The sequence below is a fragment of the Rhinopithecus roxellana genome, chromosome 15 (genome assembly GCF_007565055.1).
Source record: "Rhinopithecus roxellana isolate Shanxi Qingling chromosome 15, ASM756505v1, whole genome shotgun sequence".
NCBI classification, from domain to species: Eukaryota; Metazoa; Chordata; class Mammalia; order Primates; family Cercopithecidae; genus Rhinopithecus; species Rhinopithecus roxellana.
Window position 1 is genome coordinate 9643703 of NC_044563.1, and position 23073 is coordinate 9666775.

The 23073-nt window shown below is 54.2% G+C and overlaps 1 protein-coding gene across 4 annotated transcripts in view; it reads left to right on the forward strand.

Moving 5' to 3' along the window:
* The first annotated feature begins 310 nt into the window (after window positions 1-310).
* The window catches only part of INCENP (inner centromere protein), a 30786-nt gene continuing 8023 nt past the window's right edge, over window positions 311-23073 (forward strand). Inside the window, exons 1-14 of one of the 4 annotated variants that reach the window (XM_030918726.1) lie at window positions 311-518; window positions 4807-4957; window positions 5413-5526; window positions 6426-7234; window positions 14430-14481; window positions 15299-15353; window positions 15471-15588; window positions 16711-16762; window positions 17170-17287; window positions 17379-17510; window positions 17968-17979; window positions 21432-21541; window positions 21619-21739; window positions 22084-22218. In XM_030918726.1, coding sequence (XP_030774586.1) covers window positions 4818-4957; window positions 5413-5526; window positions 6426-7234; window positions 14430-14481; window positions 15299-15353; window positions 15471-15588; window positions 16711-16762; window positions 17170-17287; window positions 17379-17510; window positions 17968-17979; window positions 21432-21541; window positions 21619-21739; window positions 22084-22218 — 1968 coding nt within the window. In that variant the 5' untranslated portion in view covers window positions 311-518; window positions 4807-4817. The remainder of the gene's footprint in view (window positions 519-4806; window positions 4958-5412; window positions 5527-6425; window positions 7235-14429; window positions 14482-15298; window positions 15354-15470; window positions 15589-16710; window positions 16763-17169; window positions 17288-17378; window positions 17511-17967; window positions 17980-21431; window positions 21542-21618; window positions 21740-22083; window positions 22219-23073) is intronic. The other 3 variants (XM_010384912.2, XM_030918728.1, XM_030918729.1) reach the window with 3 other exon arrangements.

Below are 23073 nucleotides of genomic sequence, written 5' to 3' on the forward strand. Positions count from 1 at the left end.
ATACATACATGTTTTTATGAGAAAAAAAAAAAAGCAGCAGAGATCAGTAGCCTGCCACCGTGCTTGGAGAAGAAAGGAAGCCGCTCGTGGCCTTCGCAGTGCTCGCCGGGACTCGTAGTTCCGGGTCTGCGGACTCCTCCCAGGCGGGGGTCTACTTCCTCTCTCCGCCGCGGCCAGAGCTCCCGGAAGCTGAGGGGGCTTAAAGTCTTTCGCTTCCTTTCCCCGCCTCTTAGTCCCGCAGATTGCTAGTCGACATAACCAATAGGAGGGCGGACTCGTACTTCCTGTTATTTGATTGGCTTAAAGTTTTGCAACCGCCCAGACAAACTTGCCGAGGATTGGCTGAGCCTTTAGTTTTGAAAATCATAGATTTCGCCCGCGCTGCGCCGCCTGGTTGCTCCTCCCGTGCGGTGAGCCCCGAAGGCCCGGAGCCGAGTGGGTCTGGGCAAGCGGGGCGTCAGCTAGGGATACCACCGGACTTGGATCGGAGCAGCCTTCAGGGCACGTGGCGCAGTCGAGTGAGTGCGCGTGGGCGTGGGGATTGGGGGGCGGTTCGCGATTATTTCCCTGGTCCTCTGCTCGGTCCCTGCCGACTCCGGACCAGGGTCGTGACTCCCCAACCCAGCTCCTGGCTGCCTGGGCATATGAGGGTCACCTCTTCCAAGTGGCGAGGTCGCCTGCCTTGGTTCTCGGGCCCGAGATGCCCCCCACCCCTTCCACCTAGGCCCTCAGCTTCCTAGAGCATAGCCCCGTCCCCTCCGCTCCCGGCTGCCTAGCACCTTGTTTTGTGCCTGCGAGGATTATTGTCGACTTGGACGCGCAGGAAACCCGAAACCAACCCTGTGGTTTGACGGAATGATGCCAGATGGCATTTCTGTGCAGTTAAAACCCCTCTCTCAACGCCCCCGCTCCCAGCTGAGCAGCATTTTAAACTGACCATTTCCGGAGGCTGGGCCGCCCCTTGTCACTCCTCAATCTTGTTCGCTGTCAGCGGTTCAGTCTCGTTCAGCTAACATGGGTTGCTCGCGGGGTTGCCCAGAGCCAAGACTGGGCGCCTTCCTTTCAGAGGTGGATATTTAGAAGGCGGTATAGCCGGTGGTTAAGCGCACGGTTTAAAGGAGGTATAGCCAGTGGCTAAGGGCACGGTTCTATTTATGCCCCTGATTTACCGGCTGATTTGGACTTCTCTTTGCCTCAATTTCCTCCTCTTCTCATGCATATCCTCAAGGTTGTGGTGAGAATTAAATGAGATGATGTCTGACTCGGGCGTGGAGTAGAACTCAGTAAATGGGAGCAGCTGCTATGAGCTTTCTGCACAGAGGTGTGGTAGGCACCCAACTTACAGCACCCTGAAAAGAACAGGAGTCATAGAGGAGGGCGATGGGGCCTTCAGTCTGGTGTATGGTGTGAAAGAAGTGTTGGAGAGGAAGAGTGGAGAGTGCCTCCCTCAGTAGGGTGTTGGGTGCTCTTTATCTGTGTGCAGTTGCTTACATGGGCTGAAGAAGAGATTTTTGCTGCTCTTCCAGGAGCCTGATTCTTGGTACACTGACTCCTTCTTTTTCAGGGTCACCTCTGTTTTAACTTATGGTAACGCTTTTTAAATGGCTGCGCTAAGATCTAAGCAAACTTCCCCATGAAAGAAGTCCAACTGCTTTCATGGACTTTGTGAAAGAAGCTCTCATCCACGTTGCCCATTTGAACAAATACTTTTTGAAAAGTTAGCCAGTTGTTGCTTTTCTCCGCAAATCTTTTTCTTCCTTAAACAGTTTTCTCTTTTCTGGCCTGAGGTCCTGCGCTTTGCCAGGGTTGTGGTCTGGGTGCAGAAGGGTTAGGGGAAGGTGAGGGATGGCAGTGAAAAGGCCTTGCCTGTGATTGGCTGGCTGCAGAGCCGAGGTTTCAGCCCAGAGCCTGTAGGATCCTGCCCGATTGGCCCTGCCCTGATTATTGCTGCCCTTGGCATCTAGGAGCAGGGGCTTTGAACATGTGTTGGTCAGTTCTAACCTGTGCAGATTAAGTTTATTTGGTGCCCTTTGTGTGGTGGGATGAGCACCTGTAGGATGTTTATTTCTAGGTGTAGAGTTGATGGGTGGATTAATTCATTCAACAAGTATTCCTTGTTGCCAGTCACTGCTGTGCTCTGGGCACTCAACAATGAGCAAGTCAGACAGGGGCTTGCCCTCAGAGAGCAATTGTTTAGTGGGCAGGGACAGGCAGTAAGCAACAGGTAAACAAGCACGCAAGTGCTCTGCAGAGAATTACAGTCAATGGATGGGATCGTGGCTGGGGCTACTTTAGATTGGTGGTCAGGTTTCCCTGAGGATCTGAGATCCAAGCCATGAGGAGTGAGCCATACAAAATGGGAGACTGTGTTCCAGACACAGGCCACAGCTTGTTGAGGAACAAAGGCTAGTGTGTCCCTGAATCAAGCCCAAGGAGGTCCCATGAGACTGAAACCTGACCTGGTGCTATGCCCTGTGAGGGATCAAGGGGTCAGCAATTTGTCCCTTCCTTCCAAGACCTTCCATTGTAGATGGGAGGCTAAGCTGTGCATGGTTCTTGTTTGTTTGTTTGTTTGAGACGGAGTCTCGCCCTGTCGCCCAGGCTGGAGTGCAATGGCACGATCTCAGCTCACTGCAGCCTCTGCCTCCCAGGTTCAAGTGATTCCCCTGCCTCAGCCTCCTGAGTAGCTGGGATTACAGGCATGTGCCACCACACCCGGCTAATTTTTGTATTTTTAGTAGAGATGGGGTTTCACCATATTGGCCAGGCTGGTCTCGAACTCCTGACCTTGTGATCCGCCCACCTCGGCCTCCCAAAGTGCTGGCATGAGCCACCGTGCCCGGCCGGTTCTTGGTTTTGAAGCGGTAAATCAGGATGGTGGGTCACTGCCCTGACTTGAGGCACGCAGCCTGTTGTTATGGCTTATGACCACCACCCATTCATTTGTTCTTTCACTCATTCTCCTGTTGGGATATTTATTGAGCCCCTGCTGTGATGTAGTAGAATACGTTTGTCTCTTGGAATCCTCAGGGAATTGGTTCCAGGACCTCCTTTGGATACCAAAATCTACAGTTGCTCAAGTCCCTGATATAAAATGGCATTGTATTTGCATATAACCTACACACATCCTCCTGTATACTTTATATCTCTACATTACTTATAACACCTAATACGATGTAAAAGCTATGCAAATAGTTGTTATACTGTATTATTAGGGAATAATGACAAGGGAAAAGTCTATACATGTTCAGTAGAGATGCAGCTTTTTTTTTCAAATCCTTTCCACTGGTGGTTGGTTGCATCCATGGATATGGAACTCACAGGTATGGAGGGCTGACTGTACTTCTTCCTTGCTTGAGGTTTTTGTAATGGTTATCAAGTTTATTTTTGAGGCAGAGTCTCACTGCGATGCCCAGGCTGGAGTGGCCATGGCGCAATCTTGGCTCACTGCAACCTCTGCTTCCCGGGTTCAAGTGATTCTCCTGCCTTAGCCTCCTGAGTAGCTGGGATTACAGGCGCGCACCACCATGCCTGACTAATTTTTTTGTATTTTGAGTAGAGACAGGGTTTCACTGTGTTGGCCAGGGTGGTCTTGAACTCCTGACCTCAAGTGATCCACCTGCCTCAGCTTCCCAAAGTGCTGGGATTACAGGTGTGATCCACCATGCCAGGCTGGTTATCAAGTTTTCAGGAGGATACCTGAGCTGCTAGTTTTATAAGAAAGTGAGAAGAAACTGTTTTTGTGTTTTCCCTTGCTGAATGCCTATAGGCAAGTTTTCTTAAAAACAAGATATTGCGGCCGGGCGCGGTGGCTCAAGCCTGTAATCCCAGCACTTTGGGAGGCCGAGGCGGGCGGATCACAAGGTCAGGAGGTCGAGACCATCCTGGCTAACACAGTGAAACCCCGTCTCCACTTAAAAAATACAAAAAATTAGCCGGGTGAGATGGCGGCGCCTGTAGTCCCAGCTACTCGGGAGGCTGAGGCAGGAGAATGGCGTGGACCCGGCAGGCGGAGCTTGCAGTGAGCTGAGATCCGACCACTGCACTCCAGCCTGGGCGACAGAGCGAGACTCCGTCTCAAAAAAAAAAAAAAAAAAAAAAAAAAAAAAAAAACAAGATATTGCTTACCGTTCCCTTCATGTTCTGTTTATGCTCCATTTGGAGGGCATTTCAGCTCAAGGGAGAGAGGTATGGGAGGCCCTTTGAGGGCATATCTCAGGATCACTACTTTCTCACTCATTCCTTTGGAACACAGAATCCCTTCTGCTCACTGGCCTCTTAAAGAGGCAGTTGGGTTGGATGTTCTTTGGCCTGATGTCTGGAGTCAGCTTGCATGTAGCACAGGGTGGCTGTGTCTTAGCCCTTACTTAACCATGAGTAGTAAGATGAGGGCCTACTGGAGAGCGAGAGCAGGACTGTGTTTGGGCAGGGAGTGAGGGGCCCTGGGGTGGCCAGGAAGGCAGATGGCAGTGCCCTGTCATCTTCAGCCCAGAAAAGGCCGTTTGTAAGGAGGACCATCAATGTCAGAATTGGCTAGGAACTGGGGATAGTCATGCTGTGGAGGGTGGGGACAAGGAGGTATTTGAAGAATGTGAGTAGAAGGGCCCCTCTTTGCAGAAACGAGGCTAGGGCATTAGTGTTTGGAATTCTGCAGCTCTGGGGAGTGGCTGTGAGCAGAGAGGGGCCCTGGTTCGGGCACTGGGTGTTTGTGGTGGTTGTGGGTGGGATGGGTATGGCAGCTTGGAGAAAGCCCCAGACCCCTACCCTGAACCTCTAACTTGTGCCTCTTGTCCCTCTCTTCACCAGACAGAGCCACCATGGGGACGACAGCCCCAGGGCCCATTCACCTGCTGGAGCTATGTGACCAGAAGCTCATGGAGTTTCTCTGCAACATGGATAATAAGGACTTGGTGTGGCTTGAGGAGATCCAGGAGGAGGCCAAGCGCATGTTCACCAGGTGAAGGCAGGGGCACAGTGAGGGGATGGGAACACCAGCGCCTGTCTGGGCTGCTTTGGTCTTGGGGACACAACAGCTCCTCGTCCCTACCTGCCTGGCAAAACCGACAACCTGTCAGGGCTCCCTGCTGTATACTCCGTGTGCAGTGTGCTAGGGCCTGACCTAGTGTCATGGGAAGGGGCAGCAGGAAAGATCGAGTCCCTTGCCTGTTCGCCATCATTGCTGGCTGGGCCTCTCAGGGTGTGGGGCAATGGACGTGCGCCTGGGGGCTTGCTTCCCTGCCGTGTCTCCAGGAGGAAGCCCTGAGTGCCCACATGACCTTGGAGAGCTTGCTTGGTGCTGGTCACCCCAGCTTGACCTGTCGCGGCCAGGAAATGGGCAGGGGCCAGGCTGGGTGGGAGAGGGGACCGGCGGTTCCCAGGCAGCCTCGAGTGACACCCTCCTGTGCCAAACAGAGAATTCAGCAAAGAGCCAGAACTGATGCCCAAAACACCTTCTCAGAAGAACCGACGGAAGAAGAGACGGATTTCTTATGTTCAGGATGAAAACAGAGACCCCGTCAGGAAAAGGTAGGAAGGGTTGGGGGAGGGTGAGCTGAGCAGTGGGCTCTGCGGAGGCTTGGTGCCATCTGGGAGAGTTCGATTCTGAAGATGTTGATTTGGAAGTAGCAGCCTGTAGGAGGGGTAGTGGGTACCACCGCGGGTACTGCATGGGCCATGCTGAGAGGGGTTGGGATGCCACGGGGAACTATAGCTTGACCCAAGACCTTGGAGTCCAGATCTGTGGCTGTGTGTTGGGGGTGGGGGTATTTGATCTGGGCCCTGGAGGATGGCAAATATTTTCATAGGTGGGATGAAAAAGAGAAGCCGTCCTTCTGTTAGGTGAGTGTGACCAGAGGTGTGCACCACGTGGCTTGTCCCAGCCCTCATATTGTCATGCTTATTTTAGTCCCCCTCAAGAATGACTGGGGCTGCAGAGTGCTAGGGAAAGAGGCTGGGTCTTGGGGTTAGACCTGAGTGTGAACCGCAGCTTTGCCCCTTAGCAGAGCAGTATGGCTTTGAATTGAATTTCTGCCTCTCTGAGCCTCTGTTCCTCATCCCTAAAATGGGGATAGTGGTCCCTACCTCTCAGGGGCATGCTCTGGATTAAGGGAGAGCGTGTGTAAGGCTTTCAGCGGGGACTCGGTGCGGTATGGCTTCAGTCAGCCAGCGGTTTGGATGAATATAATCTTCCTAGCCAGTTCTGTGAGGACTGTGGCATGATCCCCAATTTACAGTTAGAAGACTGAGGCTCAGACAAGAATGGCCTGGGGCCTCCTGGCTAGAGGTGGCAGAATCTGGGCTGGAACCCAGATCTTTTGCCTTCACATTCTCTCATCGTACTCCATCCAAGCTGGTGGCTCTTAGGGAGACTGGGTGCTACCCTGTCCTGCTGCCCGTCTCAGCCTCTGCCCTGCTGCCCCTGCCAGGTTATCCCGCAGAAAGTCTCGGAGCAGCCAGCTGAGCTCCCGACGCCTCCGCAGCAAGGACAGTGTAGAGAAGCTGGCCACAATGGTGGGGGAGAATGGCTCCGTCCTGCGGCGTGTGACCCGTGCGGCGGCTGCGGCTGCTGCAGCCACCATGGCATTGGCTGCACCTTCTTCGCCCACCCCTGAGTCTCCCACGATGTTGACCGAGAAGCCCAAGGATAACCGCACCCAGTGCCAGCTGGTGCCTGTGGTGGAGATTGGCATCAGTGAGCGCCACAATGCTGAGCAGCATGTCACCCAGCTCGTGTCCGTCCAGCCTCTGCCCCGTACTCTGTCCCCGACTCCGGCTTCAGCCACAACTCCAGCCTCCCGGGGCATCCTGACATCAGATGAGGAATCAACACCTAAGAAGTCAAAGGCCAGGATGCAGGAGTCCATCACAGTGAGCTCCCTGATGGCTACACCCCAGGACCCCAAGGGTCAAGGGGTCGGGACAGGGCGGTCTGTGTCTAAGCTCAGGATTGCGCGGGTCTCCCCTGGCCCACGGGACTCGCCAGGCTCTCCAGACTCTCCGTGGCGGGAGCGGGTGCTGGCTCCCATCCTGCCGGATAACTTCTCCATGCCCACGGGCTCTCCTGCGGACTCTCAGTCGGTGCGGCACAACCTGATCGCCCCGTCCTCCCTGAGTCCCCAAGTCTTAGCCCAGAAGTACTCTCTGGTGGCCAAACAGGAAAGCGTTGTCCGCAGGGCGAGCAGAAGGCTTGCCAAGAAGACTGCCGAAGAACCCGCTGCCTCTGGCCGCATCATCTGTGAGTCTGGGGGCTTGGCAGTGGCGGGTGGTCCTTGGTGCCAGGCTCAGATGGAGGGTTTCTGAGGGATCATCTAGCAAGGAGCTGTCCAGAGAGCTTTCTGCTGTGAGGTAGATGTTCCACATCTGTGCTGTCCTGCGTGGTGGCCGCTAGCTGGCCCCATCTGGCGATTGTGTCCTCAAAATGTGGCTAGTCTGATTGAGGAACTGAGTTTTAAATTGTATTGCATTCTACTTCTTTTAGATTTAAATAGTTACATGTAGCTAGTGGCTTCCACATTGGATGGTGCAGATCTGACCCAACCTACTTGCTTTACAAGAGAGGAAATTGAGCTTCAGGGAGGTTGGCCACCACGTGGCCGTGGTTACTGGCCATGTTGAGGCTGGAGCCTGGGCCTCTTACCCAGGGCCAGCTCGTTCCTCCCAACCCCATGCTGCAGAGGCTGCTTAAATTCACCGGGTTTGTGCGCCGCCCATTAGCGACACTGCGTTTGATCTGGAGGAGGGAATTATGGCAGCAGGTTCCTTCTGGCAGATCAGATGACTGGGCATCTGATGGGAGCCAGGAGGGGGAGCCAAGCTGACTCTGGAACTGGCCAGCGTGGGTCTGAGTGCCAGTTCAGCCATTCACCCACCTCGCAGCCTGGGGCCTCCACTCCTCGCCTGTCAAGTGGGGTTAATCACGTCACTTCAAAGGGTCGTTGTGAGGTTTTCTTTGGTCACCCCACACGGGGAGTTAGAAGGGTGCCTGGCATATGGGAAGGACTGGGTCATGTTAGCTGCTCTCTCAGATCTCAGCTTAGGGGGCCGTTGCCCACTGGAGCAGGTGTCTGGAGGGGCGGCTGGCTGCATGAGGAGGAGCTGAAGTCTGAGCTAGGAGGGTTCTGAAGGATGGCTGCGCTTTTGCTAAGTGGAAAAAAAAATGCGGGGATATGTATTCTTGGCAGAGGGAACAGCTTGTACAAAGACCCTGATGCCTAAAGCAACAAGTGATGGGGGTCTGGGGCTCATGTCTCACACAAGAGCTTGAACTTGACCCCACTGAAGCAAAAGAAGTGGCCTGATGATGGTGAATGGAGGGAAACAGGGAGACCAGATAGGAGGCTGTTGTAAGGATGCAGCCAGAGGATTGGTAGTGAGGATAGGCCAGGATTTATGTTTTGTCTTTTTTTTTTTTTTTTGATGCAGAGTCTCACTCTGTTGCCCAGACTGGAGTGCAATGGCACAATCTCGGCTCACTGCAACCTCTGCATCTCGGGTTCAAGCAATTCTCCTGCCTCGGCCTCCCGAGTAGCAGGGATTACAAGCGCCTGCCACCACACCAGGCTCATTTTTGTTTTTTTGTTTTTTAGTAGAGATGGGGTTTCACCATGTTGGCCAGGCTGGTTTCGAACTCCTGACCTAAGCCTCACCCAGCCTACAAAGTGCTGGGATTACAGGTGTGAGCCACTGCGCCCAGCCCAGGTTTTATCTTAATGCATATTAAATAGTGGCTGGCATCTGCCAGGCACTTTAAGATTTATAAAAGGAAAGGTTATTTCATTTGGTCCTTATAGCAACACTGTTAGCTTGTGAGGAATTTTTCAGTTTATAGAGGAGGAAACTGAGGCTTAAGGAGGCCATGGAATCTGTAAATCGGGAAGCTGGGGCTTGAGCACTGCATGTTTCATTCTGTCCAGAAAGTCAGGTGCTTGCAGAAGAGGCTTTGTGCAAGGCCCCAGGGCAGGGCCTGTCAGGCAGGGGAGGGCACCTCACCTTGGCAGCTTTCTCTCTGCCTGAGTCACGCTGCCTGGGGATGGGCCTGCTCCAGGGTTTGTGGTGACACAGTCTGGGGCATGTACAGATGTGCAGTGTGGCACACTGTCTATTTCTGGATTCTCAGAAGGATCTAAATGGTTCTGATCTGTTTTGGAGATTTTCTCAGGCCTGGATCTGATCTTGGGAAGGAGCCCAAGGGGGCAGGTGAGCCTGGACCTGTAGAGGGAGGGCCAGGCAGGGTTGCAGAGAATCTCTGAGACCTTTGGAGCAGACATCCGGATCTGCAGCTCTCATGCCCTTCCATCACTTTTCCCTCTCTATCTACCCGTTCCCTGCCCATGAATGGGCTTCTGATTTGACTGCTGCATGTGACCTAGGTCTGTCTGACTCCCAGCCCAGCATCATCTGTCTTCTTGAGGTGGGTAGAGGAGAGAGAGGAGGATACAGAATCTAGGATCTGGAGTCACACAGACCCTGGGTGACCTTGGGCACACCCCTTCTCTCAGCCTCAGTTTTTCTGTGTGAAATGGTGATAACACTTGCTTTGAATGTGAGTAGATAACTCATCTTAGTGCTTGGGTGTAGTGGATACTCAGTACATCTTATTTGAGAAAACTCACCAACGGCTGATGCTCAGTTTGGGTGTGACAAGGCCGACCCCTAGCGAGGAGCTGCAAGGGTGTCAGGGAGTGGGGCGGTGACGGAGGGGAGGCTTCCCGGGGGTCTCCCAGATCCCAGGTTCTGGGAGAGGCTCTCGGGCAGCTCCGAGGTGGGGTCTTGGTTTGGGTTTTCCCAATGAGCAGCACTTGACACAAGGATTTGAGTTCAATTCATTAAGTTTTGGGAAATCAATGAGTTTAATTTCTTAAAAATTAAATTCGGGATGGGAAGGAAACACCTGCACCAGAGGAATGGGAAAATGAGGTAAAAAAGCCAGCAGGCAGGGTGGGCCGAGGGGGCCCCTGGAAGCCAGAGTGTGGCCCCGGGGCATGGAACTGCTGTGTGCCGGCAGGAATCCCCTGCCTCCTGGCCTGGTGCGCACCTGCCTGCAGGGCCTGTGGGGCCTGTGGGGCAGCAGTTCTGAAGTGGATAGGAAGGGACAGGCCCACTGCCACAGGGCTCTACCTTGGAGCGTTCGAGCCACCTCTGCATTGGAGAACAGCCCTTCCGTCCCTCTGCCAGTGCTTGGGCCACTTCCCTACCACCAGACCAGCTCTGAGGCCTGAATGGCTTGCAGATGGCACTTAGCATTCCAGAGAACCCTTGTGCTGGTGGGAGAGCCATGTAGTCACGTGGGCAGCTTCATCAGGGAGCACATGAGCTGGGATGACACTGCATGGGGAGATGAGGGGGACGTATCCTCTGGGTATAGACCCCTTAAATGGGGGTCATCACCACTCGTGACTGTCAGCCCAGCCCTGCAGCTGCTCCCACCACCTCCCCAAACCTGGCTACTATACCCAGAAAGGGTCCCGGCTTCCCTTCTCTGTGGCCTATTGTCTTCCCTGTTTTCCTGAGACCCTGTGCGCCCCAACCTCCCACTGGCTGCCTCCCAGCCTGAACTCTGGCCAAGCCCCCATGGCTCAGGATGCGCCAGCTCAGCTACCTTCTCTCTGTTCCCCCAAAAAGCCTCTTTTTTTCCTGCCTCGCGGCCTTGGCCCTCCTTCTCCCCAGACCAGTGGCACTGGGAACAGGCATGCTCCCAGCTAGGAAGAAGCCGGGGACATAAAGCTAGCAGCTGTGGTGAGGGTGCCAGGGTGAGTGCTGAGGGTGAGGGCCCCGGGCTTCCTGTTTTTACTGATTAAGCCTCAGCCTCAAAAAGCTTTTGACAGCCTGGACAACTCTATCAAAATGGGAAAAATTAGCCAGGTATGGTGGCATGTGCCTGTAGTCCCAGCTACTCAGGAGACTGAGGTGAGAGGATTGCTTGAACCCAGGAGGTCGAGGCTGCAATGAGCTGAGATTGCGCCACTGCATTCCAGCCCGGGTGACAGAGTGAGACTCTGTTAAAAAGAAAAAAAGCTTCGATTATGAGGTTTTATCTATTGATAGTTACTGTATTAGAAATTAAAACAGGATTTTAAAAGTATTGAAATTTTAGTTAATATTTTTATATGAATATTTAGTACTTTAAAGATTTAAAAATATTGTTTAATATTTTGACATTACAAAATGTAAGTACCAAGCCTATCACCTGTTTACAATAAGACTTTTTATGGGCCGGGCGCGGTGGCTCAAGCCTGTAATCCCAGCACTTTGGGAGGCCGAGACGGGCGGATCACGAGGTCAGGAGATCGTAGACCATCCTGGCTAACACGGTGAAACCCCGTCTCTACTAAAAATACAAAAACTAGCTGGGCGAGGTGGCGGGCGCCTGTAGTCCCAGCTACTCCGGAGGCTGAGGCAGGAGAATGGCGTAAACCCGGGAGGCGGAGCTTGCAGTGAGCTGAGATCTGGCCACTGCACTCCAGTCCGGGCGATAGAGCGAGACTCCGCCTCAAAAAAAAAAAAAAAAAAACTTTTTATGAAAAAATAACTTTTCCAAAACAAAAATGTACTGAGGAGACTGGCATTATTCTACATTTTGCAAATCTCTTTATTGTGTGACTTTAAAGAAGCCTCATTCTGTGTTTGATCTGTTGTTGCATTGCGCTGTTTGGGTTAAAGTAACTGAAGAACTGGCCAGGCGCGGTGGCTCACACCTGTAATCCCAGCACATTGGGAGGCTGAGGCGGGCGGATCATGAGGTCAAGAGATCGAGACTATCTTGGCCAACATGATGAAACCGCATCTCTACTAAAAATACAAAAAATTATCTGGGCGTGGTGGTGTGTGCCTGTAGTCCTAGCTACTTGGGAGGCTGAGGCAGGAGGATTGCTGGAAACCGGGAGGTGGAGGTTGCAGTGAGCTGAATTCACACCACCTCACTCCCGCCTGGGTGACGGAGTGAGACTCTGTCTCAAAAAAAAACAAAAAACAAAAAAGTAGCTGAAGAACATCTGGCCTCACACAGACGTGTAGTTGGGAAAGGGAGGAATATCTTCATAGCTTTTTCAGATAATTGTGCATATTCTTTGTTATCAGGACCAGCGCAAGAAGTGGTAGTTCTTCAAGGTTTGTTGTGGTGTAGAGTCTGAAACCATGTTGCTGGTTCCATAGGGGTCTACCTTGCACCTTGTTTTTTTTTTTTTTTTTTTTTAAGATGAAATCTCACTGTGTCACCCAGGCTGGAGTGTAGTTGCATGATCTTGGTTCACTGCAACGTCCACCTCCTGGTTCAAGAAATTCTCTTGCCTCAGCCTCCCTAGTAGCTGGAATTACAGGCGCCCACTGACGCCTGGCGAATTTTTGTTTTTTTAGTAGAGACGGGTTTCACCATGTTGCCAGGCTGGTCTCAAACTCCTGATCTCAAATCATCCGTCTGCCTCGGCTTCCCAGAGTGCTGGGGTTACAGGAGTGAGCCACCACGCCCAGCCACACTTTGAATGGATCTTTTAGATGTGTGTGATTTCATAACCACATACATCAATCATTTGGAAAATATTGCTTCACCAGGTTATGCACGTCTTCCAAGTGTTGACACCCTTCATTATATAATATCCTAAAAAAGCACATTTGTTTTCTAACCTCATCAGAAAAGTCCTTAGGTATTAGGATGCTGTGGCCCTGCTGGTGGCGGATACATGCTTTTCAAAATTCTACTCTTGGATTCTTTTCGTTTCAATTTTTAAATTATTGTTAGCACATGGTGTTCTATTTTTGTGATGGATTCACTTCATTGACCTGTGAGAAAATGTCTTCCAGATAGCCAAGATGGAATAACCATTGTGTGTCAGTCATTCTTTTAAATAATAATAGTGTTCCAGGTGAAAAAGTGGCTAGTGCAGGTGGCAGCTTAGAGACGAGCGCTTTTCGCGGAGAGCTGGGTTTGCAGCAACAGGCATTCGGCACACTTCCCACCTCAGCACACAGAAGAGTAGAAATGGCATGTACTTGAGTTTAGATTTAGTAAAATTAGGACTTTTGCAGGCGCGGTGACTCACGCCTGTAATCCCAGCACTTTGGGAGGCTGAGGCAGGTGGTTCACTTGAGGATGAGTTCGAGACCAGCCTGGTCAACATAGCGAAACCCTGTCTCTACTAAAAATATAAAAAATTAGCTGGGTGTGGTGGTACGTGCCTGTGATTCCAGCTAATTGGGAGGCTGAGGCACAAGAATCACTTGAACCCAGGAGGTGGAGGTTGCAGTGAGCTGAGATTGCGTCACTGCATTCAGCCTGAGTGACAGAGTGAGAGTCTGTCTCAAAAAAAAAAAAAAAAAAAAAAATCAGTACTTTTTACACCTTCATCAAGGACATTCGTCAGTGAAACTGGACATCTCTCCTTCCTGTGAGTGTGTGGTCTGAGGATAGTGTTTGATGCTGGCTTCAGCAGTTTGTTCCCCCATTGCTCTTGTGCCCTCAGGGCAAGTGTCAGCACAGTGAAAGGGGGAAAGTAACATTTTAGTATCATGATTTTAGTATCATGATTAGTTATGACCTCGTGGATCCCCCAAGGGTCTTAAGGACATCCAGGGATCAGAGAATGCAAGCTGAGAACCACTGGCCTGGACCTCCTCTTCCTTTGTCTGTCAACTCCTCCAGACCAGCTCAGGTCCCCCCGTCATAGGCTTTTAAAATTCTCTGCTCTGGACCAGGCGCAGTGGCTCACACTTGTAATCCCAGCACTTTGGGAGGCCTAGGCGGGTGGATTACTTGAGGTCAGGAGTTCGAAACCAGCCTGGCCAACATGGCGAAAGCCCGTCTCTACTAAAAATACAAAAATTAGCCAGAAATCGCTTGAACCTAGGAGGTGGTGGTTGCAGTGAGCTGAGGTTGTTCCACTGCACACCAGTCTGGGCAGCAGAGCGAGACTCCATCTCAAAAAAAAGAAAAAAAATTTGTCTGCTGTGTTCCATCATTGCCCATGCTGGTGTTGTTGACGGGACTATTTGATGATTGTTATCTAGACCAGACAGTGGTTCTGTTTTGCTCGCCGTTGGGGCCTTGGGGCCTGGCCCAGGTCCCAGTACACTGTAGGCACTTGATGAATATTTGTTGACAGAATAAGCTGCTTTGTCTTGGGCCCCATGCTGGGAGTTTGGGGCCTGGAGCTGCAACAGACATTGTCCCTCTTCTCAAGATATTCCCAGCCCAGTGAGGGTGCCCAGCCGTACCCAGATGGGCGTGGGAAGACCATCTGGGAAGCAGCAGGGGACATGAAGCCAGGAACTCCGATAAAGACGCTAGGATGAGTGCTGAGGGGAGGGTCCTGGGCATGGCAAGGCTAATGATGGGAGCAGTGGCCAGGACCTTGCTGGAACCTGGTCCCCTGGACCCCTTTGAGTGGGACCTATGTGGTTTCTGATGACATCTTTTGTGCCTTTCTTTTCCCCCTCAGGTCACAGTTACCTGGAGAGGCTTCTGAATGTTGAGGTGCCTGAAAAAGTTGGGTGAGTTCAGTTCCAGGGCTTTGCAGGTGGGCAGGGCACACCAGGACAGGGAGCCAAGGTGAGCACCAGGGCTGGAAGCAATTCCTGGGCTGAGCCTTCCCCACTGATCCCTGACTGCCCAGGGGCTGCCCGTTTCCCCTGTCTGACCAGGCAGTGAGTGACGTGGGTGTTGGCCGCCTGGTCTCCTTGCAGCGCCCGTCCGTGTTGCTGGTTGCCTGGCCAGACCTGACCCTGGGCGTGAGCTCCAGAGGTTGGGGGTGAGGCGGAGCTGCCAGCTGCCATTCAGACTGGGTGGGGTAGGATAGTGGCGCTCCAGGATTACATCCAGTGCTGCTTCTGGCCAGGACACAGACTCCTTTTCCTGGAGGCCATGTCCTGCCATCACTAAAACCAGCCCCCTCCCTCCTTCCTGCAGAGCAGAGGGTTTGTTCTTGGGATGGGGAAACAGGGTGACTGGGCAGACCTGCTGGCCTTGCCGGCCCCATGGTGAATGGAGAACAGACCACAAAAGAGATGCAGCTCACCTGGGTCCAAGAGGTGGAGGTGGAACTGAGGACAGGGCTCTGTGTCAGCTCTGTGGTGGGGTGCTTGGGAGATGAAGCCACATTCTGAGGCTGACATCCCTCGTCTGCACACGGAGCCATGGCTTGGAGCTGCCATCCTCCCATCCCGCAGGGGCTGTGGGTTGGTGGCCCTGGCCAGGGTACCTTGTGTTGACATTTTGAGTCCCCCATCCCTGGAGTGGGAGAGGGACTTCCTATGGGGGAGGGCTTGGATTAGCTGGGCAGTCCTCACAGAGTCCCCCTTCTGTTTTCAGTCCTGAGCAGGAGTCCCCTGAGGAGGCTGAGCCTGTAGCGGCAGCTGAGCCAGAGGTAAGGCGGCTGCCTGGGGAAGGGAGGACTCACCTCTGGAGCTCCTGCTCTGCCCTGCGGCCATCCTGGGCCTTGGGTTCCAGATTGAGATCCCTAAAGCCTTGGTTCTTTCCACAGGTCCCTGGGAACAACGGAAATAACTCGTGTCCCCGCAGTGACACGGAGATTGCCAATAGCACACCCAACTCGAAGCCTGCAGCCAGCAGCCCGGAAACACCCCCTGCAGGGCAGCAAGGTGAGGCTTCCTGACCTGCCGCTTGTAGTGCCCAGAGCCACAGCGGGCCTTGGTGGCCTTGGCCTGACCTTCTCTCTGGGGATAAGGAAGCCCTGTTTTCTGGGCCAGTAGGCTAAAGAGAAATGAAACCTGGGGGTGCAGAGATCTCTTTTGAGTCTGTAGGCTTCAGCTCCCACTGTTGGGCTGGAGCTGTCACGGAGTGCTGCATGGGGGGCTGTGGCTGGTTGGGACAGGAAGCAGGGGAAGGGGCTGCATTGGGGTACGGATATGAAGAGGCCAGGTAAGGCCTTGACCTCGACTCCAGGGGCCAGTGGGAAGAGCCGTGGGCTGGGAATTGAATACCCACCTGGCCTCCTGCTTTGCCTCTGCTGCCAGCTCCTTTCTGACCTTTGTAGGTCCATCCCTGTCCAAAGAGGGCTGGAGAACAGTGGGTTTGGGAGTGTCCCGGGGTCCTGCTCACATCTCCCTGAGAAGGGTGCTTCTCTCTGGTGGGAAGTGCACTATAGCTATGAGATCTTGAACATGGCCTCCTCCTCTTTATGACGTGGTCAGGGACAATGGTCATGCCAGCCTCGTAGCCCTCAGGGCTGCTGCGAGGAACTTTTGGAGTCACGTGCACTTTCTCCTAGCAGTGAAACAAAACATACTGACTCTACACCCCACATGTTGACCCTGCAGCCGGAGCCACCCCCTCCTCCTGTCATGGCCACACCAGCCGCATGGCCCAGGAGGGGTGGAATTTAGAAGCTGCACAAGGGGCTTAGAGCTCCTGCTTCTACAAGGTGTCCACACGCTGTTCTTAGTGTCAGAGGTGGGTGGGGCACGTCGGGGGCTGCCGCCTCGACAGGACCATCCCGCCCTGCCTTGCCTACCATAGAGCCAGGCACTGGCGGGGGAGGGGTTCATGAGCTCCGCGTAGCCAGGCCCTGGCATCTGTAGATTCCTCAAGGCTAGTCAGGGTTAAGGCTGTTATGTCTGCATTTGGCCATCCCAGAGCTGCCAGGAAGGGAGCCTTGCCCACTGCCAAGGCTGCTGCCCAGGGACCCCTTCCCCCTAGGCTCCCATTCCTACCTTGCCGCCGCCATCATTTCTGCAGCCTTGCTGAAATTGCTGTTTTCACAGAGGCCAAGACAGACCAAACAGATGGACCCAGAGAGCCACCGCAGAGTGCCAGGTTTGCATGAGGGAAGGGATGTGTGGGTCACTCTGAGGGCCCCGGAGGACATGGCCTTGTGTCCTTGCTCAGGGAGGGTGGATGTGTGCTCAGGGGCTTCAGAGCCTCTCTGCTGGGGTGTGGCCTGGTGTTGAGACTTAACCAAGGAGGCGGCTCCATGCTGTGGATGAGCGCCAGCCTGGGAATAGGGCAAACCGATTGTTGGCCCCGTCTTAGGGTGGTCTCCTGGCCATGTGACCTTGGACTGTTCACCTCCCTTCCTCTGAGTGGGCAGCAGAGGGTTGGTTAGGCTCTGCAGCCTCTTTCAGCCTAGAGGCCGGTGGCCTGGGCCCGGTATTGTTCACTGAGGTGACTTTCGATGGGCTGTGGCGGGCTGCCCTGTGATGCCGCCACCCGCGCCTTGCCAGGAGGAAGCGCAGCTACAAGCAGGCGGTGAGTGAGCTGGACGAGGAGCAGCACCTGGAGGATGAGGAGCTGCAGCCCCCCAGGAGCAAGACCCCTTCCTCACCCTGCCCGACCAGCAAGGTGAGCCAGGAGCCTGCCCTGCCCTAGAGCCCTGACCCCCATCGGTACCCTGCCCTGCCTGCCCACTCCTGACCCTGGTCCTCGTCTGCAGGTGGTGCGGCCCCTCCGGACCTTTCTGCACACGGTGCAGAGGAACCAGATGCTCATGACCCCGACCTCAGCCCCCTGCAGCGTCATGAAGTCCTTTATTAAGCGCAACACTCCCCTGCGCGTGGACCCCAAGGTAAGGGGCCTGTGCCCAGGTCGGGCTTTGTGGGAGCCGGGCAGTGTGGCTGAAGGTCCAGTCTGTCCCCTAAGATACTGGGAGTAGTGTGAGCCTGGGCGGAGGCAGGTGTGGCCTGGCACTGTTAGGGGCCAGCTGAAGCCTCTGTGGCCACCAGCTGCCTTGATCTCTGGGGGCACTGTCCTGCACTTGACCTTGTGGGCTCCGGACTGCAGCCTGGAGGCTCGGCCGGCTCAGTGTGAGCCCTGGAGATCTGTGTGGTTAAGGTGAGGGGTACTTGTGGACACCTCCACTGTTGGGGTGAGGGTTGGGTGACAGGAGAGGCGGTGGGGGTGCTGCTGGCAGGAGGGCAGGCCCCACGCACACTTGCTGGCACAGCTGGGCATGTGGCCTGCCTGGCAGGACGTCCCCTGGCCTGGCATTAACTCTTGCCTTTTCCCTTGTCTCCTCTCCACAGTGCAGCTTCGTCGTAAGTAAAGCCTTTTCCTGTCGGTAACCTCGCCCCACCTAGCACTTACCCGCTGTAGCCCCTTCCCTGCGTAGCTGACAGCACCTGTAGATGCACTAACATCGTAAGCGGGAGGGGAGCCTTAGGAAGAGCGTGGGACGGTGAGGGGTGCGCTGGCTGGAGGCGCCCAGCAGTTCTGGGCCCCAGCGTCCTTCTCTGCCCTCCCTGCCCTTGACTCTGCTCCTAGGAGGAAGCGAAGGGGTGTGGCTTTTCACCAGGGCTACAGCTTGACGTGTTCCCCACAGCCATCTCCCTCCCTCCTCCCCAGCACCAGGCCTCCTCAGGGTCTGTAGGTCTTTGAAGAGAACAGACCGGTTGTCTGTGGTCCCCAGAGCCACTGAGATTTATTGGTTCACAGACCTGAGCAGTAGCCTTGAGGCAGTGGGATGACGGGGGAGGGCAAGTGTGGGTCTGAGCTGAGGTGGAAGGCCGGGTCTTGCTGTGCTGGGTGACAGCAGAACAGTGAGTGGCAGCATCTAGAAACAAGTCACAGAAGCTGTTCTCTTCTCAGACACCTCAGAACTGAGCTGAGCCAGGCTGGCTTCTGAGCAAGGACCTTCGGGTGGGGACATGCTTAACCCTCAGCCCCAGCTCCCCATGCCATTTGCCAAGGCCACAGCCGCCTCATTCCTTTAGTTCCTGTAAGGCTTCTGAAGAATCCTCTGCAGTTACACAGGGACACCTGTGACAGCCAGGAGGGCTTCTGCCTCCAGCTGAGGGCCTCGGCAGGTGGGAGGGGCTTCCCAGCAGCTGGCCAGGTGGGCCCTGAACTGGCTTCTCCCCATGGAGGCCTGTTCCCCTCTTGTTGGAGAGGGTGACTGACAGTATACCTTCCAGTGGCCTTACCACCTGTGCCCCACCCAGACTGATTAGAGCCCTGCAGGTTTCACGGGGTGATAGAGAAGACCAGAAAGTGGCTCTTTCCTGCTTTGGGGATCCCAGGTCCCTGCACAGGGCATCTAGTGGGTGGGGACAGTGCATAGTTAGGAGACCAGGGGCCTATGGAGTCCTTTTGGACTGCATCCTGAACATTATGCTTACGAGCCTCTCGGTCTTGTTTAAATCTATGGACAATGTTGTTATTTTCTCAGCATTGCAATTTAGCAGCAATTGACCTGGTTAGGTTTAGGCTGCAGGTTCCCATCTGCCTTCTGGGGACTGTGGTTCCAATATTAGTCCCGATTTTGAAGATGGCAGTGCTGTTTGGACTTTTCCCAGGTGTGTGCCAGTCAGCAGTCAGCCTGGGACCTGGAAAGTGGTCTGTTAGTTTAGTTCTCAGCCTTTGGTGTGATAATTAGGGTCGGATCCTAGCATCTGCAGCTTGGAGCTGAGCCTATTTGTTTGTCAATTACCTGCAGTATCATTTTCCTGATCTCCTCTGGGGCTCTCTTTTCTGTCCTCCAGCTGGGAAGCTGGTGCTTTAGTTACCTTGTTCTGCTTTGTGTGCTTCTACGACTGTGTCCAGGGCCACCTGCCAGGGGGACAGAGAAAGAAAAACACACAGGATTTGGCCCACACTTTTGGGATCACAGCTCCTCCTTTGAGTTTTGACTCGGCAGCTTTCTCTGTCCAGGGTCACCTGGCAGGGGCACAGACAGAAGAGCAACACGCAGGGTTTGGCTCACACTTTTGGGTTCACAGCTCCTCCCTCGAATTTTGACTTGGCAGCTTTCTTTAACTGCTGCTGCCCCTGGTTGCCGTAGGACTGCTTGTGGGCTGGGGCACAAGGCAAAGAAGAAAAGAGAAAAAACAAAAATGGGGTTTCTGCCTTCTCTGAGCATTAGATACTCCCTTTCTGCTGCTTGAGTCGACTAGAATTCTTTCTGTCCATGCCCCAACGACTCCTTTGGAGTTCCAGGCTGTATTGAGTTAGGCTGGAGGAAAACAATGGGGAACTCACTGCTGGTTGGCTGGTGCTTCCAAGTCTGGTCTTCTTCCCCATCTGCCTGCTCCTCTTTAGTTTTAGAGGCCTCAAGTAGCCGCTCCTTGCATTCTATCCAGGTTTTGTAGCTGTGTTCAGTGGGAGAGAGAGGTGGAGTGTGTCTACTCCATCTTACCTGTTACTGGGACCCCTTCTCTCCGCCTTTGGGAGGATGGTATTACCTTGGAGCCAGATTTCTAGGTGAGAGTACTCCTCCAGTTAGGCTCAGAAGCCAAGGAGAAATCAATAGTAACCAGTACAGGAAGAGCGGGTCACTATTGGACACTGTGTCCAAAGGTGGGAGTCTACACTGGGAGCCAGGGTGGGGTGACGGGCGTGGGCTTCACTCTGGGTCCCTGCCTCCACCCAGCCCCAGACTGTTCAAGGGGAAAGCACCAGCCTTGTCCTTGGCCAGGGAGGGCTTAGAGCCCCTGCCCATCCCTGCTGGCTGCCCATTGCTGTGGCTACGTCCCTGGGGCTTTCTGTGTCTGCCCTGGAGGGGGTGCCAGCATCAATCAGCTTTTCAGCCAACGAGTACTTTTTAAAAGTTGCCTTAAAACTGAACGTAGCCAGCTGGGCATAGTGGCTTACGCCTGTAATCCCAGCACTTTGGGAGGCTAAGGCGGGTGGATCCCTTGAGGTCAGGAGTTCAGGACCAGCCTGGCCAACATAGTGAAACCCCGCCTCTACTAAAAATATAAAAATTAGCTGGGTGTGGTGGCACATGCCTGTAGCTCCAGCTGCTTGGGAGGCTGAGGCGCGAGAATCGCTTGAACCTGGGAGGTGGAGGTTGCAGTGAGCCGAGATCGGGCCATTGCACTCCAGCCTGGGTGACAGAGCAGACTCTGTCTCCAAAAAAAAAGCATAGCCGTGCCACAGGAAGTCTGGAAAATAAAAGAAAATTAATACCATCCCTAATCCGTCTCACTAGACTATAGTAACATCTGTTAGCCTTTGACAATATTTCCTTTTATTTTTTTCAACTATTATGAAATAGTTGATATAGACAAAAAAATATGTATCCATAGTGTGGATGTTATAAAGCATGATAGTAGTAAGTTAACCCTTGCGTCTGCACCACCCCCTTACTGCAACATTCACCGTGACTGGGAGAGCTGCCTTTCTGCTCCTCACCCTTCCAAGCTCATCCTTCATTTTCGTTTTCAATGCACAGTTTATATAGTTGTCATCAGCACATAAATCCTATTTGGAGCCTGACTTTCGTGCTGCACAAAACCTGGCAGGGCTCAGTTGAGAGCACTGTGGCTCAGGCCCTTGTGAGGCAGCTGAGTGCTCCTGCGAGGAAAGACGGGAGCTGCGGGTCTTGGCCTGGGTGCTGTTGGGGCCACGTTGGGGATACCTCTGCCTAAGAAGCACTCTGACACTGCCACCCACGTGGCCGCAGGCTGCTGGGGACTGTGGGCAGCTTTTGGGGCTGGGTGGGGGGTTGTCCTTGCTCATGTCCCATCTCCCTCGCTCCCCGCCACCCCAGGAGAAGGAGCGGCAGCGCCTGGAGAACCTGCGGCGGAAGGAGGAGGCCGAACAGCTGCGCAGGCAGAAGGTGGAGGAGGACAAGCGGCGGCGGCTGGAGGAGGTGAAGCTGTAAGTGGCCTGGCTCCCTGGACCGTGGCCTGCCCCAGCCTTGGCGGGGCTCCCCCTGACTGTCCTGTGCCCCGCAGGAAGCGTGAGGAACGCCTCCGCAAGGTGCTGCAGGCCCGCGAGCGGGTGGAGCAGATGAAGGAGGAGAAGAAGAAGCAGATTGAGCAGAAGTTTGCTCAGATCGACGAGAAGACTGAGAAGGTGGGAGCCTGGGCTCTGGGGGACCCAGGCAATTCAGACTTAGCCCACGGGTTAGGACTGGACCCCTCAGGAAATCGCTGATTTGTCACTGAACCCCTGTACCCAACTCCTGCCTGCCTCACAGGCCCTGGAGTCCGCTCTGAGCTCAGCCGAGGGCTTCCCTGGCAGCCCTTTGTGAGTCGGGTCTGACACTCAGGCAGGACCGGCTTCTGGTGTCCTCGCTGGGCAGTGGGAACAAGCCGGGTGTGCAGGGGCAGGTGGGGCCTGTCACGCAGAGTCCTGGGCCCCACTCTGCAGGATTGGATGTGGGTGCTCCAATGGGCATGTGTGGGTGGGCTCTGCAGGCCAAGGAGGAGCGGCTGGCGGAGGAGAAGGCCAAGAAAAAGGCGGCGGCCAAGAAGATGGAGGAGGTGGAGGCGCGCAGGAAGCAGGAGGAGGAGGCGCGTAGGCTCAGGTGGCTGCAGCAGGTGCGAGCGCAGGTGGGCCTCAGGGAGGAGGTGGGCGGGGTGGGCACCGTCTCAGCACCATGGGGCCCTATTGGCCACACCCCGCCTTGTGGGGTTGACCCAGACCATCTTGTTGCTTCATGCCAAGAAGGAGGTTTCCCAGAAGCCTCCAGGGCAGGGATGGTGACCAGAACCTGCCTCTCATCTTCTGTAGCAGCAGTAGTTTGAGGGTTAAGTGCTCATACTTGGAGCCAGACTGCCTATCTCAACTCTGCCATTTATTAGCTGTGCGACCTCGTGCAGGCTGCTTGACCTCTCTGCTTCCATACCTTCGAGTAACAGGGTTAAATGTGTTAATGTCTAAAATGCTCAGTAGGGTCTGACGCCTGCTGAGCGTTCTATACAATTGCTGTTATGGTCCATTCCCTGACTGTTCTGCCTAGAAGAGTAAGGGCCCAGCTCGTCCCAGTCAGTCTTAGGGCTCTAGAGAAGGCAAATCCATCATTAGGGCTTATTGACTAGTCACCAAGGTCAGGTATTTACTGTGTGCTAAGCACTGTTCTAAGTGTGTTGTGCATATAAATCCAGCAACCCCATGAAGTGTAGGAATAACTGCGGTCTCCATTTTATAGACGAGGAAACAGGCCAGAGGGTTTGAATGCTTGCCCGTTGTTTCAGAGCTAGCGCGTTTGGCTCCGAGGTTCCTTTCTGCTAAATCTACAGCAGCAGCGGCTGTCACGAGATGCCTTTGCAGGCTGCTGCTGGTGGTTCTGGCAGAGCCTTGCTCGGGATGTCCCCGGCACCATTCCTGTGTTGTCCGTGCTGGTGGCTGATATGAGGGGCACCTGGGCTTCGGGGGAGTGGGGCTGCTGTCCTGCCTCTGGCCCT